At 36.2% G+C, this 16,480-nt stretch overlaps 1 protein-coding gene across 3 annotated transcripts in view; it reads left to right on the top strand.

The window, feature by feature from the left end:
* LOC131048168 (protein SPA1-RELATED 4) overlaps window positions 1-4,671 on the top strand; it is a 75,577-nt gene extending 70,906 nt beyond the window's left edge. For 2 of the 3 annotated variants that reach the window (XM_057982044.2, XM_057982045.2), the window contains exons 3-7: window positions 1,723-2,755; window positions 2,988-3,134; window positions 3,269-3,580; window positions 3,678-3,737; window positions 4,096-4,671. In XM_057982044.2, coding sequence (XP_057838027.1) covers window positions 1,723-2,755; window positions 2,988-3,134; window positions 3,269-3,580; window positions 3,678-3,737; window positions 4,096-4,287 — 1,744 coding nt within the window. In that variant the 3' untranslated portion in view covers window positions 4,288-4,671. The remainder of the gene's footprint in view (window positions 1-1,722; window positions 2,756-2,987; window positions 3,135-3,268; window positions 3,581-3,677; window positions 3,738-4,095) is intronic. The other variant, XM_057982046.2, reaches the window with a different exon arrangement.
* The last annotated feature ends 11,809 nt before the right edge of the window (window positions 4,672-16,480 follow it).

Genomic DNA, 16,480 nt, shown 5'->3' on the forward strand with positions numbered 1-16,480 from the left:
GCTGCCTCAGGAATTGAATATGTCTGCAGTTTTGATTCAGGGAATATGCTCGATTGATTAATCATATACAGGGAAGCAATGTACGAAAAAATTGAACTGAAGACAGCTAACTTGGAGAAATATTTCAAGGATAGAAACATTTTTTATTTCTTTGCATATTCTGTTTGGGGCTTCAAAGTAAACAGTGATCTCTAATTTCTCAATATATTCCATGTTGGCACCAAGAATATCATGTATTATGTTTTGAGTATTGTAATCATGTGCCAACAATAGGATAGGATAATCATGTGCTAGAATTAGAAGAAAGTGTGCAGGAACAAGGATAGACATCCTAGAAGGATACTTTTTAGTGCAGGATAGGATTGATAGCTAGATATAGCACAAAGTGAGCAGTGATCTGTAATTTTTTAAGATATTAGTGGGTGCCAAAATTATTATGTATCATGTCTTGAATATTGTTATCATGAACCGAGAATAAGAGAGGATAAGCACCTGCTACAATTAGAAGAAAATGCACAAGAACAAGCATGGATGTCCGAGAAGGACATGGCTTGCCCATAATGTTTTTAAGCTTGCAGGATAAGATTGATAGCTAGCTTTTACACAAAGCATGTACTAAAAATAGTTTCAAGCAAAGCAATCCTATTATAGACTTAGTTGGCGTTGGGGACAAGTGCCTATATAAACCCCATCTGCCAACATTTCTAAGAGAATTTCCCTTCTTTCTTTAGGGTTTTCTCTTTTGGTTCCCATTGATCTGCTTTGTCAATCATGGACAACTAATACAATTTATTTCTATCTAGTTTATATTACAAGGTTTATCATTTCTAGCAAGCTCAAGCTACAAATCCTCTTTCCCTGAAATATCTCTTACCACTCTCTATTTTGTCCTATTTATTCTAACCCACTTTAATAACGTATATAATGGTTATGGTTTTCTTTCCTGAATCTATGCTAGTATGTATTCATTTCTTGTGAATAATGGGGTCACCTGTATAATCATCCTGACTGCCCGTATAATTCTATTGCAGTCTGCCAAGTTTAGAATGTGACAGATTTCCAGTCATATCAGGAGTAATGCCTCTTGCTGCATGTTTATTATTCTGTATGTCTTTCTATGATTTCTATTTGTCATTAAATTGTTCTCCATTATTTGTTTTACCCTGTCTGCCCATATGTCTATGGGTGGGTTTCATGCTTAACTGCTTAATTTTAATTGTGTACCTACTGTTCCATTTAATTCTTGCTGCATGTTATTATTACGTGCAATTCCTAGAAATGAAAGTATGTCTTTCCATGATTTCTGTTTGCTGTTGAAGTATTCTCCATTATTTGGTTTCCCCTGTCTGCCCAAATGTTAATGGGTGGATTTGTGCTCCTGCTGTTATATTTGATTATTCCCAAACCTTTAACAGCAACCTTAGTATAATAATCATTGAAAATGATTTAGGTATACCGTAGTAAAAAATAAAACCTGAGAAATCAGTACTATATATCTTCCCTAGACTATGGCCGTGCATCTGACTGGAAAACAATAAAACTATTCCTCTTTTTTGATTGTGTTGTTAAAAACTAAGAAAATAAAAATATTCCTTTATAGTAATAATTTCATCAATTATATTTATTCAAATTTCCTGAACATATGATTAGAATCTTTTCTGTTTTTAGTGCATCGAATCATGTTGTGGACGAGTTTGAAGTTCTATAAATTGTTCTGCACAGTGAAGTATTGCAAAGTGAAATCATGAACGAAGCTAGAGAGATTCTTTTGGAATGGAAAGCAGCTGGGAAGTTACAGGAGGAAATAGCAGATAGAGAATTATTGCTGGATTTTCTGATTCAAGTTCAACAGCAGAAGCAAGAAACAGCTGAAAAGTTGTATGAGGCAGTTGCTTGTGTGACATCAGACATTGAGGTTGTTCTGCATCAGCAGTCTTCTCTAAAGCATAAAGGTGTAAAACCTTTTGACTTTACAAAAGAAAAGCTTCTGCTAAAAAGGGGTAAGAAACCTAGCTGTTTATCTCCCCATATTGAACAAAATGATGGAACAAATATCACCAATCGAACCAATATGCTGAATATTTTTCCAGATAAAACTGGAAAAACAATTATGCTTGGAAAACGGTTTCAGAAAGGATGCGAAAATGATGGTATGAATATTGGGAAGAAGCTGGGAAAGTCAAATTTGCAAAGTGAGAGTAAAGGAGATTTTATAGAGAGAAGTGATCGCATGCTGAAAGATTTCAAGGAATTAGAGAAAGTCTACTTTTCGACCAGAGGCATGGAAAAGCAGCTTGCAAGTGATTCGTCAGGAAAATGCTTTAAAAGTAGCTTGGGGCAAGGACCTGTAATTAGGACTGGAGGATCCAATATAAGCCTGGTGAACAGCCTAGCTAGTATTTCACATCCAAGTGGAGGAAGTAAGACCGGTCGGCTTGGCTCTTTCTTTGACAGCTTGTGCAAATACTTGCGGTTCAGCAAATTTAAAGTCAAAGCAACTTTAAGGCAAGGGGACTTGCTCAACTCTTCTAGTTTAGTTTGTTCCCTAAGCTTTGACCGAGATAAAGAGTACTTTGCAACTGCAGGTGTAAGCAAGAAAATCAAAGTGTTTGATTGTGATACAGTTTTGGATGAGGTTCTGGATATACATTATCCCGTTACTGAGATGACAAGCAGATCAAAACTAAGCAGTATATGTTGGAATAGCTATATAAAAAATCAGATTGCATCGAGTTGCTTTGATGGTATGGTACAGGTAAGACTCAAAAGCTACTTGTCTAATTTTACATGTAGAAAATAGTGTGTTGTTATTGTGGAACCTCTTCATTGTCAATCGTGTCACTTCATTTCACTTGGAAGATCATGCATGACTGTAATAAAATAAAGGTGGTATAGTAATTTTATAGAGTTTCTAGTTTTGTGATTTTTGTCAGTTGAATAAGATCACAGCTTTATGATTTCTTCTTCATAATTCAAAATATTGGCAGCTATGGGATATTACTAGAAACCAGGCAATCATGGACTTTGAAGAGCACAAGAGGCGAGTTTGGTCAGTTGACTTTTCTCAAACTGATCCAAGACAATTGGCCAGTGGGGGTGATGATTGTTATGTAAAGCTTTGGAATATCAATCAGGTGAGCATGATGATTTGTTTTGTTAGAATTGTTCATCAGGGCCTTAATCGATTACAAATGAGCAGAATTTTATTTTCATTTGACTTAATTTTTTTTACATTTTTCCTGCCCCCGCCCTTTGAATGAATAACCAGGGAGGAAGCATTGGTACTGTCAGGACAAATGCAAATGTCTGTTGTGTTCAGTTTCCGCCAGATTCTCCATATCTGCTTGCACTGGGATGTGCAGATTATAAAATCTATTGTTATGATCTTAGAAATACTAAAAAGCCATGGTGCTTTTTGGCCAATCACAAGAGGACTGTAAGTTATGTCAAGTTTCTTGACTCCTCAAATATAGTCTCCGCTTCCACAGACAGCACACTCAAACTTTGGGATCTTGCACGTAGTACAGGTGGGGTACTTAGCAACCCTGTCCGAACGTTCGCTGCACATAAAAATGAAAAGGTTTGTTGCACTCAGATTTAGTGAAAGAAATTTACTTTGAGATTGACTTTACAAATCACGACAAGAGGATTTATTAATAGTATATTCTTTCCTGCAGAATTTTGTTGGACTATCTGCTGCTGATGGCTATATTGCTACCGGCTCCGAATCAAATGAGGTAATCTCTTATATACAGCAGAATTCTCTGTTATCATGATCCACTCATAACTACTTTCTTAACAAGATTTTTTTTCATATTAGTTAATGATTTGCTGGGTATGGCCCTCTTCTAGAATGTTTCATTCTTAATATTTATGGATTCTCTATAATAATATTCCTAAGAAAGAATTCTATATCTCAAGTTACCTTTTTTCCTTTAAATTTTCAGAAAATTTAGTTCTTTAATTTTCAAATTAGGAAAGTAGATTGTGCAACTTCACGGTGCTGCATAGTGGTGAAATATTTCTGGAATCAACTGCATAGTTATTTGTCTTGTAAGCATGATTTGGTAACTTGCATTCGTTTGTTGTCTTCAGGTGTTTGTTTATCATAGATCAATTTCATTACCCGTTGCATGTTACAATTTTAATTGCATGGACATAACAAATGATTTCAAGGTAGATGATGATACTGGCCAGTATGTATCTTCTGTATGCTGGAGAGGGCAGTCTCAAACTTTGGTTGCTGCAAATTCGAAAGGGACCATCAAAATTTTGGAGATGGTTTGACTTTTGAAGTCTCAGTATCTTTGTACGATTGGAAACATGGTGGCAGCTAACTTTCTAACACATGCATTGGGTCGAGGTTTAGAGCAAATCCCTGAATTTGACCAAGCTTGCTTAAAAACTTCAGGTAATGTATCTTGTAAGAAAAGTTGTAATCTGTCGAACAAATTCCTGAAATTGTTCCATGAAATACCCAATATTCATTTATTGGAACAAATACAAATTAGTACAATTCACCAACTCCAATTGAACAATTAATTATATCAATGCACATTTTTATGATTAGAATCTTCTATATTTCTGGAGAAAAAATGTTTATTTAAATACATGTAAGAAAACATGTTTATATAAATACATTTCAATGAGTCAATAAATGCTCAGCCATTATCATGCTGATGATAATTCCACAAAAACTTAAGATTAAAATCATCTTCAATTGCTTGATAATAATTATATTTTCTTATAATTTGTAAAACAGTCAAATGCGTAGTCATTTGGCCAATCTAGGTTTGACTTTCATTCTTCCATCTTTATGGACAAGGAATCTAAGAATTTTATATGTTATCATTAATTTGAATTTTGAAATAATTTTGTTATATATATATATGGTTGAAGGAATATCAAAACAATAATGAAACTGAAAATACATAATACACAATACAAAGAATATATCAAACTTAAATTATTTTATTGTATCCATTCTTTGTTACTTTCCTTTATATATATATATATATATATATATATATATATATATATATATGAATATTACTAAAATCTCCAACTACTTATTAACTAACTAAATATATTAATCAATGTTTATTATCTTTTATTCTCCCCCATAATGGAAATTGATTAAAAAAATGGTCATTATTATATCCTCTCTCTCCCATATTGAACATTTTGAAGAAAAACTCTAAAATATGTGCTACAACTTGGGGCTTCTCCCTAACCATCTTCAAATAATGGTGAATCTGCATTCTCCAATCATCAATGCAATCACATCAAGAGTCACTCTTTTGCTGCTCACTGCAATCATGACCATACATGGCCATCTCTTCTTTGTCTGCAATTCCCAAACTCTAGAATCTGCAATCTCAAAATTTGCATCCCATAAACTTGCAATATTGAGGACTAAACGATGTACAAAGCTATCACCAACGACTTATACGAAATTTTAAATAAACTGACAATGTCAAAGTATCAATTATCTTAGTGAAATTTCCACTCAAATTAGTTATACACATGCCAATAAACATCCCCTTTGCAAATAACAATTGCATTAACATCAACGAAACAAGTCACAAAAATTACTTCCTCAAACTTTCTATGTGGACATTGTGCAAGACAATGATTTCTTTTTCATATGGGAACAATTATACTTGATTAATTTTCTTATCATACTTGTTATCTTGTGCCTACTCAATCCATAACTGCATCCATAATCCATTTTGAGACATCCTAACATAAATTCTTTGTTCCAAAATGTCTTTTCACAATGATTCACCAATCCACATAGGGTACATAGATGTAAATCCCAAGGCTTGTCCCTTGTATGCCCTTTCTTGTTACAATGAGAGTATTGCATATCTTGAATTAATTTTGCAAGAACTTGTAACATTTGTAACATTATTTCTTTTACTTTGTGACTTACCCTAGGCTTTAGTACTTTGGCCTCATTGTTGGCTCGATTGGCTTTCTCATTCCTTGTTCATGATTTCCTAGTCCCCGACCTTTGTATCCTATTCTTTTTGTGACTTTCAAACCAACACTCTCTTCAAAACAACTAGCAACATTTGCATAATCACATATTTGAAGATTGCAGACTCAAAACATATTATCACCTTGCTTACTAACAACTCTACAAAATTACAATTATCAAATGAAGAACATAAATCCTTTGTGCCACATGAAACATCACACAACAATGGTTTCGACCTTAGATATTCATTGCATGCTACTAATTGTTCATTCACTTCTTTCAATTTTAATATTTCTTTTATTTGTAAATTGTGTTTTTCTTCTAATCTTTTTAACTTTTCTTCCAAATCATTGTTCTTTTCCTTGACCTCATCAAATAATTTTACCCTTTTTTCTAACTTTTCATTTTTCTCATTAACTTTTTCTAATTCTCCCATTGATTATTAATTTCTTATAAAAATTGACATTTTTCTTTCTGTCTCTCTTTTATATTTGTTATCATTTCTAAAGTGTATTTTTTAACCTCCAATAGTTCTTTTAAAACATCCATCTCACAAATTAAATTTTCATTTTCTACTTTCACTTTTTTTCCTATCTTTTCCATTGAAACAAGTGATTTCAACTCATCTTGTTTGTGCTTGAATTCATTACAGTGATTTACCTTTCTGCAATAGCTATGCATGCCTCTCTATTTTTTTGCAATGTCTTCAATTGTGATTTTCCTCTAAACAACTAGTGATTTTGTTGTCCTTAAAACTAACTTCACATCTACAACATTTTCTTGATCTTTTGATTCACTTTTATGCCTTATTTTCTCAATCAAATAAAAATTGTGATACTCTTGAGACAACTTGTTATTTATTTGCAGCAATCTCATAAAATAATGAGACTTCAATTCCTTTGCTTAACTGTTCTATGTATGACAATTTTTTTATTTCAAATAAATTGCAATACTTTCATACCAACCACCAAACATGTATTAAATAACCTTTGAAGAGATGTGCAAAAGGTTAATCCTCACAAATAAAACTCACTGTCAATCACAAAAATAGATTCTCCTCCAAACACAAACTTTGACAATCTTTAATCCCCACACATGATTTACAAATTTTATTTACTTTTTAACCTTTTTGTTGTCACAAAATTAGAATATTCACCTTTTAATATATCATCCAAAACTTTCATAAAAGTGTTGGTGCAAATTATGTCTCATAATTACACTTAAGATGACTTAGGATAATGCATTCATTGTAGTTTGCATATGAGACACTTAGGGAAGTGTGCATCTAGGGAAAATGGTTGTAGGATAAATTCCACCTTTTGTGGTGATATCTTGTTGTCACATTCCACCTTTGGTGGGTGATCCACCTTTAGTGGAATATTCTATTATTTCTCCTACCTACCCCTACCTAACTTTGTATCTCATTGGGCCACATGTCATGATTGTGTGCTTTCATTTTCATATAGTCTTGCCTTTATAAGCAAACTCATCTTCATTGTATGGTTTATCTAGTTGATTCTTTTTTGCTTCTCGATGAGTATACAATTTGTTCTTGTCTATCTTTGTCTCTCTTGTGTTGTGCTATTCATTGGGCTCTAGATCTTTGCTATTATTGACAAATTCTTACATGGTATCAGAGCCATTGGAGCATCATTGCATAGTCATTTTGGAGAGATCTTGGTGCATTTTAGATTTAGATTTGAGGAGCAACATCAATTGGGAGCATCCTACACCAAATCCAACATCACCATTGAGTATGGGACGTTGTTTCCATAAATTTTGACTATGAATTCAACTATATTTGGTCAAATTCATTCCAGGGCATCAGGAAAAAAAATTCGCCTCTTAGGCAGTATGGTACAAATTTTTCAAAAAAAAAAAGCAATATAAATTTTTCTACAAACTTTGTTTTAAACAATAAAAATCATTTGTTATTCGCAATTTTTATTTGTAATTGAAAAAGTTTTTTCCAATATTAAAAAAAAAAAGTCAAAAAATATATATTATGGGGGGGTTCGTTGACCATCCCCCTCCCCGTACTGTACCCCTGCCATTGTTTGCAGGGTCGTACTTATTTCTACACTCTTTGTCGGCCCACCATACTTCTGTCGGTCGTTGCCTGTCCTTTCGTTGTCGGTCCACTTGTCTCCACCGTGTTGACGCCTCTAGTTTTCATCAATTGTGATCCTCGGTTGTTGCTCCCGTGGCCCCCAGCACCGCCACCTCCTTGGCCACTGCTCTCGTGGCTCTCGCTATGCCTCCAACAGTCACAACCACCACCCCCGACTTTCTTGGGCCACCCTCTACCTGCCAACCACCATGCGACTCCCAATGACTCGACCACCGACAACCACCTAGTGACACAACAACTGCCACACGATACTTTTTTATTTGCCCCCTATCTGCCATGTGGCACCTTATCATTCGCTGACAAAGTACAGTTAGTAGCCAACGAGTATGCCACGCAGACTGACACGTCAATGACTAGTCAACACTTACTCAACAACCACACAGTAAGATCGTACGACATAGTCAACATCCATCCATCGTATTGACAGTGACTCAACCTGCCATGTCACTCGACACGTTATTGTATGGATAGACTAGTCAGAAAGGTCCAGTCAATTGTCATGTTATCATTCGTATGATCTGTAAGGTGCCACGAGGCCTGCCACATCAAATTCTGTAGACCCAGTCAGTTGCCACGTGTCAACAGGTCGTGCTACCACGTCAATAGTCTGTACAATACAGATTGCCATGCATGCACGCAGGTTTTTGGCGCGATGACCATATGGCTGTCAAATTTAGCCCAGTGAATTGCTAACATCAACATCGCGTCAACACTTTTTGAAAAAAAATTGACCCCTCTTTGTTGAGCTTTTTGATTTTGCAGTCCAGCTTTGAAGACTCATAACTTGGTCATTTTGAGGCCTTTTTCAGCGCAATTTTTTTTATTTGGGTTAATATTTTGTGCTCTCCGCAATGATGTGGTTAGTTTCTAATTTGGATGGATGACTTTTTCAATTTTTTAAGTTTTTCACAACTGTACTTGTCCAATCTACGATTCTGCAACTTCTCGGGCTCCTTTCAGGCTCGTACGACCTCCTTTTTAGGTGCCATTTTTTTAAAGTGCTTAATTTTTTGTCTACTTTCATGTGGTGCTATCAGTTTTTCACCATTTTGAGTAAAAATATCACTTTCAAATTTGGTCTTTTTTGGGCTATTTGGTACTTGTAATTTGTTTGGATCTCAACTTAGATCTTGTGCATTATGGGTTTGAGTCTTCTATAGCCTTTTTGAGGCAGTTGTAATCTTGAAATCAGAATCCCACTTTGCCTTTGTTTTCAAGTGGCCCATTGTACATGCACTAAGTATAAATTGCCAAATCATCATTTTTTAAAAATATTTTTTTTTTGGGGGGCGGGGGTTTCTTTGATTGAGTGAATTTGGGGAGGTGTCTTGTGTGATTGCACCTCTCTCTATCTTGTGCTCTTTCATTTTGTTGCTATGGGTTCTCCAAAATTTCCACCTCTAACTCCACATAATTATGCATCATGGAAAATTAAAGTATAGAGTAAATTAATGAAAAAATGGACTCATTCATTACATAAATGGAACAATGACAGTGCCAGTGGATCCTAAAGCTTATCCAAATGTTCAATTGGAATGGCTCACTAAAAATTCTATGGCTCTTGGAACTTTGAGAAAGTATTTATCAGATGAACTCATTTTACACATTGATAAATGTACTACAATTAAAGAGGCTTAGGATATATTTGGCAAATTGTATGGACAAGTTGATGAGATTAGGGGCTAGAAGCTTGACAATGAACTCACAATGTTGGATCCAAAGTATTTTGATACGATCCAAGATAATGTCAGGAAAGCAACTGAGCTAAGAGCAAAGCTTAAGGATTGTGACATTGACAAGAAGGATGCTCAATTGGTTTACAATTTGTTGGATAAGCTTCCATCAAAGTATGCAACCTTTGTTTCTATCTTCCAAACCCATATGTTGACTTTAGGTGCCTCATTCACTACACCATCATTTGATGCATTCATAGAGATGTTGATACTTGAGCAAGCAAAGTTGATCAAAATGGGGATTCTCAAGTCTTCAAAGTCCAAAGCTTTGGTGGCTAGTCAAGGGAATCAAAGGATTCAAGGAAAAGGAAAGAACCAAAAGCAGTCTAAGTGAAAACCACAACAAGATAGATCACAATCATCCTCTCCACAACAAGGCAATACCTCATCCTCTTCCGAGAAGGGAAATACACCTAAAAAGGAGAGGCCAACTTGTTCATATTGCAATAAATTTGGTCATGATGAGCATCATTGCCACTCAAAGCGAATTGATGAGTTGACAAACATCATTAAGAAGAACATCAATTTGCCATCTGCCTACAAGAAGAAGGATTCATCTCCTTCCACTTGCTCATAGTCAAAAGGAAAAAGGGCAAGCATTTGTGGCTAAAACAGGTTCTTCACAACAATGGATACTTGACTCGGGTGCCTCTCATCACATGTGTTCTACAAGGGAGTAATTTTCCTCATTGGAGCTATCTAAGGTACCTCACATTTTCATTGGTGATGATACACAAGTGGATGTTGAAGGGAAGGGTTCAACTGTCATGGATGATGGAACTTTTCAAAATGTTCTCTATGTTCCTAACTTGACAAGTACCAACCTCCTTTCTATCTACCAAATCACCCACTATGTAAATGAAAAGAAAGTTGAGTTTACACTTGATTCCATTGTGGTAAAAGAACTTGAGAATGATGCCTTCGTAGCAGTGGGACAATCCAATCACAACTCACAATTTTATTAATTTTCCCACTTTGTGCCTTGATATCCTTCTATTGCCTTGCTCACTCATTTAAATTTAGAAAGTAAGCTATGGCATGAGCGGTTTGCTCACCTCAACTACTGCTATCTTCAACAGCTATGCTCTAGGGACATGGTCACAAGTCTACCCCAAATCAGTTTTTCAAAAGGTGTATGTTTAGGGTGTTCCATGGGAAAGCATCTCGAAGAGAAGTTTGATAAGGTGAAGTCTTGGAGAGCTTTGGAAGTTCTTCAACTGGTTCACAACAATGTAGAGGGCCCATTTCTAGTGCCTTCTTTTAGCAAGGCTCTCTATGTCCTCACCTTCATTGATGATTGTTCTCACTTCACTTGGGTTTAGTTTCTTGTTCACAAGAGTGAAGTATATGATAGATTTCTAGCCTTCAAGGCTCATGTTGAGAAGCAATCAAGGAAGTTAGTCAATATCCTTCACACAAATAATGGAAGAGAATATGTGAACAATAGAATTTATCACTTGTGCCACACACATCCAAAATCGGGTTCCTTACAAGGCTTTGAAGTGTATCACTCCTTTTGAGGCTTGGTGTGGTAGAAAACCGATTGTGAGACATTTCAGGTCTTTGGGTGTCCAACATCGGCTCGCATTCCTCCACAAAAACACAAGGCATTGGAACCTCGGAGTAGGCCTTGCATATTTGTTAGATATCCCAAGGTTGTTAAGGCATATCGACTTATGGGTCCAAAGACACATGAGGTATCCATTGAGAGCAATGCTCACTTTGAGGAAAGCTCTCCTAGCTTAGCCTTTCATCCTCCTCCTCCTTCCTCCATTGTGGATAGTGATGATAGTCACTCAGATGATGATTCTCCCTCAACTCTGACTCACAGGCTCATACCTCTGTAGGGTCCACTTGCAGTTGAGGAAGCCTGTCCTTCATCTCCTCCTAGACCTCGTTGGGCTTGACAAAATCTTGAGTTAGCGAGTTCTCTTGTTGGGTATCCTTCAGACACTCGAAACACTCAGTCACAACATCAAGAGCTTCCACATGCTTACATTGCAATAGCTTCCGATCCAAAGATCTTTCAGGAAGCATTAGGAGTTCCCGAAAGGGACTTAGCCATAGATGAAGAGTATAGTTCCTTGTTGAGTAACAACACTTAGGAGTGAGTCCCTCTCCCTAAGGGGAGAAAGATCGTTAAGTATAAGTGGATCTACCAGACTAAGTTTGTAGTGGATGGTAGTGTGGATAAGTACAAGGCTCGTCTTGTTGCAAAAGGTTTCTCACAGGTTCCTGGTGTTGATTATATTGAGACTTTTGCACCCATAGCTAAGATGAAATCCATTCGCTTGACACTTGCTACTATTGCAACTCATGGTTGAGTTGTACATCAAATGGATGTGAAAAGTGTATTTCTTCATGGGAATCTCGAAGATGAGATTTACATGGAGAATCCGCAAGGATTTATTCAGGATTCTTCTTTGGTTTGTAGATTGAGGAAGTCAATCTATGGCCTCAAGCAGGCCCCTAGTGCTTGGTATGCCAAGATGTATTCCTTTCTTCTCTCCGCGGGATTCACCAGGTATCATTCCAGTCTGAATGTCTACATTTTGTGATAGGATGACTCTCATTTGATACTTGTGTTCTATGTTGATGACTTGATCATTACGGGGAGCACCTCATCCATCATTGGTAGTATCAAATCTGCTTTGCATGAGAGATTTTATATGATTGAATTGGGACTTTTGCACTACTTTCTCGACATTGAGATATATTAGTCTTCTTTCGAGATTACACTTGTGCAACCCAAGTATGTTGTTGATCTTCTAGCACAGTTCTAGCATGGTTCCACATGGTTGATTGTAAGCCTGTGTTGACTCCCTTTCTTTTAGGAGTCAAGATTGAGGCTAAGTGCTCCACTCCACTTGTTGGTACCACATTGTATTGTCAGCTTGCTGAGAGTCTCATCTACTTGACTCACACACACCCTGATATTTCCTTTATGGTTGGCATGGTTCGCGCTTTATGCAGGAACCACATGAGCTTCATTGGAGAGCTGCCAAATGCATCTTGTACTACATACAGGGTACACATCACTATGGGATTCACTATGCAACAAGCACACGACTTACCTTAGTTAGTTACATAGACTCTTATTGGGCTAGAAATTTTGATGATCATAAGCCCACTTCAAGTGATATCTTTTATCTTGGTTTGATCCCCATTTGTTGGCAAAGCAAGAAGCAACATGTTATTTCTCTTTCTTCGATTGAGGCTAGTATAGAGGGGTTGTTAATGCAGCTACTGAGGCTATTTGGCTTCAACATATTCTCATAGAGTTTGGCTTCACCACTCCACGACCTACAGTTCTTCATTGCGACAATCAGAGTGTCATTCAGATCTCCAAGAACCCCATTCACCATCAGCTGACCAAACACATCGAGATCCACATGCACTACATCAGGGAGCTAATTCAACAAGAAGTCATTGACTTGCAGTATTGTCCTACAACAGAGTAGGTTGCAGAGATCTTCACCAAACCCTTCACTGAGAGTAAGTTTCATCAATTGCGAGCTCTCTTGGGGGTGCGAGATATTTCATTAGAGAGGGTCAATTGACTTCTCCTTCCTCTCTTATGGGGGGGACTTTTTCCTCTCTCAAGATTTTGTCCTTCTTCTTTGAGAGTTCTTTTGTCTTTTCATATCTCTTTTGGGGGGGAGTTTTTTCCCGCTAGGTTTTCTTCCTTTCTCCATTTGTGAGAGATTGAATTGCATTGATTTTGTTCATGGGTACCTAAGATGGCCTTGTAGCCAAGACCCATCTTGCATTGTCAGCTTGAGTCTGCATTCCCCTAAGTTGCACTTTAGGGGGGGTGTTGGTGTAAATTGTGTCTCACAATTACACTTTATTGAAGTTGATTTAGGATAATGCATTCATTGTAGTTTGCATATAAGACACTTAGGGAAGTGTGCATCTAGGAAAGATGGGTGTAGGATAAATTCCACCTTTTGTGGTGATATCTTGTTGTCACATTCCACCTTCGATGGGTGATCCACCTTTAGTGGAATATTCTACTATTTCTCCTACCTATCCCTACCTACCCTTGTATCTCATTGGGCCACATGTCATGATTTTGTGCTCTTATTTCCCTATGGCCTTGTCTTTATAAGTAGGATCATCTTCATTGTATGATTTATTTAGTTGATCATTTTTTGCATCTTGATGAGAATACAGTTTGTTCTTGTCTATATTTTTCTCTCTTGTGTTGTACTATTCATTGGGCTCTAAATCTTGGTTATTATTGGCAAATTCTTACAAAAAGAAACACTTATCTTCATCTTTCCTACCTCCAAATCTTTAACAACAACAACAAATCACATTTTTATATATTCAAAGAACTACACTCATTGTTATGGGGGCTCCGATAAAAAAAAAACAATACAATCTCTCTTTATGCTTAGATGTTGCACCAACATTTATATCCATCCTTTCTCAAACTGTGATCTCCACCATTTATATTCAACCTTTCTCAAACTGCAATCTCCACTCTTCATAGCAATTCAGAGATCTTGCATACAGTTGCTACTATCTTCTTTCTTCAGATCCAAACTTCAAATTCCTATCACTTGTGCTTTGATACCAATTGGAGGAATATAAAAATAACAACAGAATTGGAAAAACAAATAATGCACAATAAAATGCATAAAAAATTAAATTATTTTATTGCATTCATTTTGCATTACTTTCTTACAATACATTTATGTATATATATAAATATATGAATATAACTGAAATCTCCAACCACTTATAACCTAATAACTAAATATATTAATCAATATTTATTATCTTTCAATTGTTAAAGACTTAAAAAAGAAGAAGAGAAAAAAACAAGTTTTGGATGATTAGAAGCTTATCATTGCCTCTTAAAGCAATCTATCATTCTCAAACATCATGTCTGCTTGGATTTTCAAATAGGCCATTTACAAGTACTAAAAAATGAAAACATGTTTTAATTATTCTTAGCCACGACAATATTTTCAAGAATATTAAACATGTTACTGACATGAGACAAATCTTGTTTGTTAGTGAAATAACAAAGAAGCACGTGGTGCCTCAAGGGGCAACCTAGGACCATCCGGAGTAGGATGTGTGGCCAGAGACAATCAGGGTAATATACTTGCAATTGTAGCGCATAAACTTAAGGAAGGCACAAATAATGAAGTGGAGGTTAATGCGGCTCTATTAGTAGTCCATCTAGAAAATAAACTATCAATATCTAAGATACACTTAGAGGGCGACTCACAAATTATTGTAAATGGACTAATTAAAGGAAAAACATCGAACTGGAAAATCAATAAAGATAAAATTTATCAAGAAGGTGGCAGACACCTTATCAAAATGGGCAAATTTCATTCAATACAAACAATTATGATTTTTGTTGGTTGGATTTGCGAGATCTGAATCGGGATGCTTGGGAGATATGTCAAAGGAAGGATATGTGCATATGATTAAAAGCCTAAGGGATGAGTGTCTGAATTCTCAATAGATGTGTGCAAATTTTTTGGGAGAGTGCAAATGTTTTTATGGATTTTTTGCCTATTCATTAAATCACAAAACGAGTTCGACATGCATTTTTCCCAAAGTTTCTAATTTGTGTTTGCTTTAACCAATGGTGAGGTGTTGGTTTCATTTCTTCTCTGTAGAGGCTAAGGACTATGGGTGGGCACAAAGAGCAATCATAGCTTTTTTTAGTTTAAGGGCTACAAAGTGACAAATCTCCTATATAGGGGAGAGATCGGATTTGAGGATGAAAAATATTTTTAAATTCAATGATCCCATTTTTTTCAGATGATTCAAATGCTTTTGGGTGATGGGTTTATAAAAGCAGAGACTAAATATTATTCTAATGTGGACATTTCGTCCATGGTGCTCGCCTGGTGTCTACAATTGCGAACAAAGGAAAACACTTGGTGGGTGATGGAAGCCTATGTCAAAATAATATGGAGCTTGGTTATGGGTTCCTTTATAAGCATGGCAAAGTCAAGTGAAGGCTTCATTGCTAGAGGAGGGAGGTGGGTGTAGATGACTGATTTTACCCCGCCGCTAAGGGCATTCATGTTTGTTGGGAAAATGGTGTTGTACACTTGCATAATAATGTTTTATTGTTGTATTATTTTATTATTTTGTGAGGTGGACATGAAATTATATTGTAATATCATATTGTATTGTTGCACCTAGGAACACCTAGATGGACATGCAACATGTAGAGATTCCCTTGGAATATTCTTGTAACCACTTGATGAGTTGTATTGACACATTTGTATTATTATATTGTATTTATTTAATATCGGGGAATGTAATTGTGATGAAGTACCCAATATTAAATGTGGGTCAAGGGTAGGTAGGAAAAATATTATATTTTAATGTCACATGGTTTTGGGCACATGGTTTTGATGTAATACCACTTGGTGGTTTTGTGGGAGCTTGTGTTTATAAAAGCAACCACAAGGGTAGTTTTTTGGGTTGGCCATGTTAGCATTTGTGAAGGAGGAAGCATAGCATGGGATGTGTGGATTCATGCTTGGTCACATGGAGTGCTTGGTTATGGCTGGGTTTTTGAAGGCTTTCCATAGACATATTGTAATGGACGCATGATTGATAATACATAGTGGATGATGATTGTGGAGGCTG

Source organism: Cryptomeria japonica, chromosome 3, assembly GCF_030272615.1.
Source record: "Cryptomeria japonica chromosome 3, Sugi_1.0, whole genome shotgun sequence".
Classification (NCBI taxonomy): domain Eukaryota; kingdom Viridiplantae; phylum Streptophyta; class Pinopsida; order Cupressales; family Cupressaceae; genus Cryptomeria; species Cryptomeria japonica.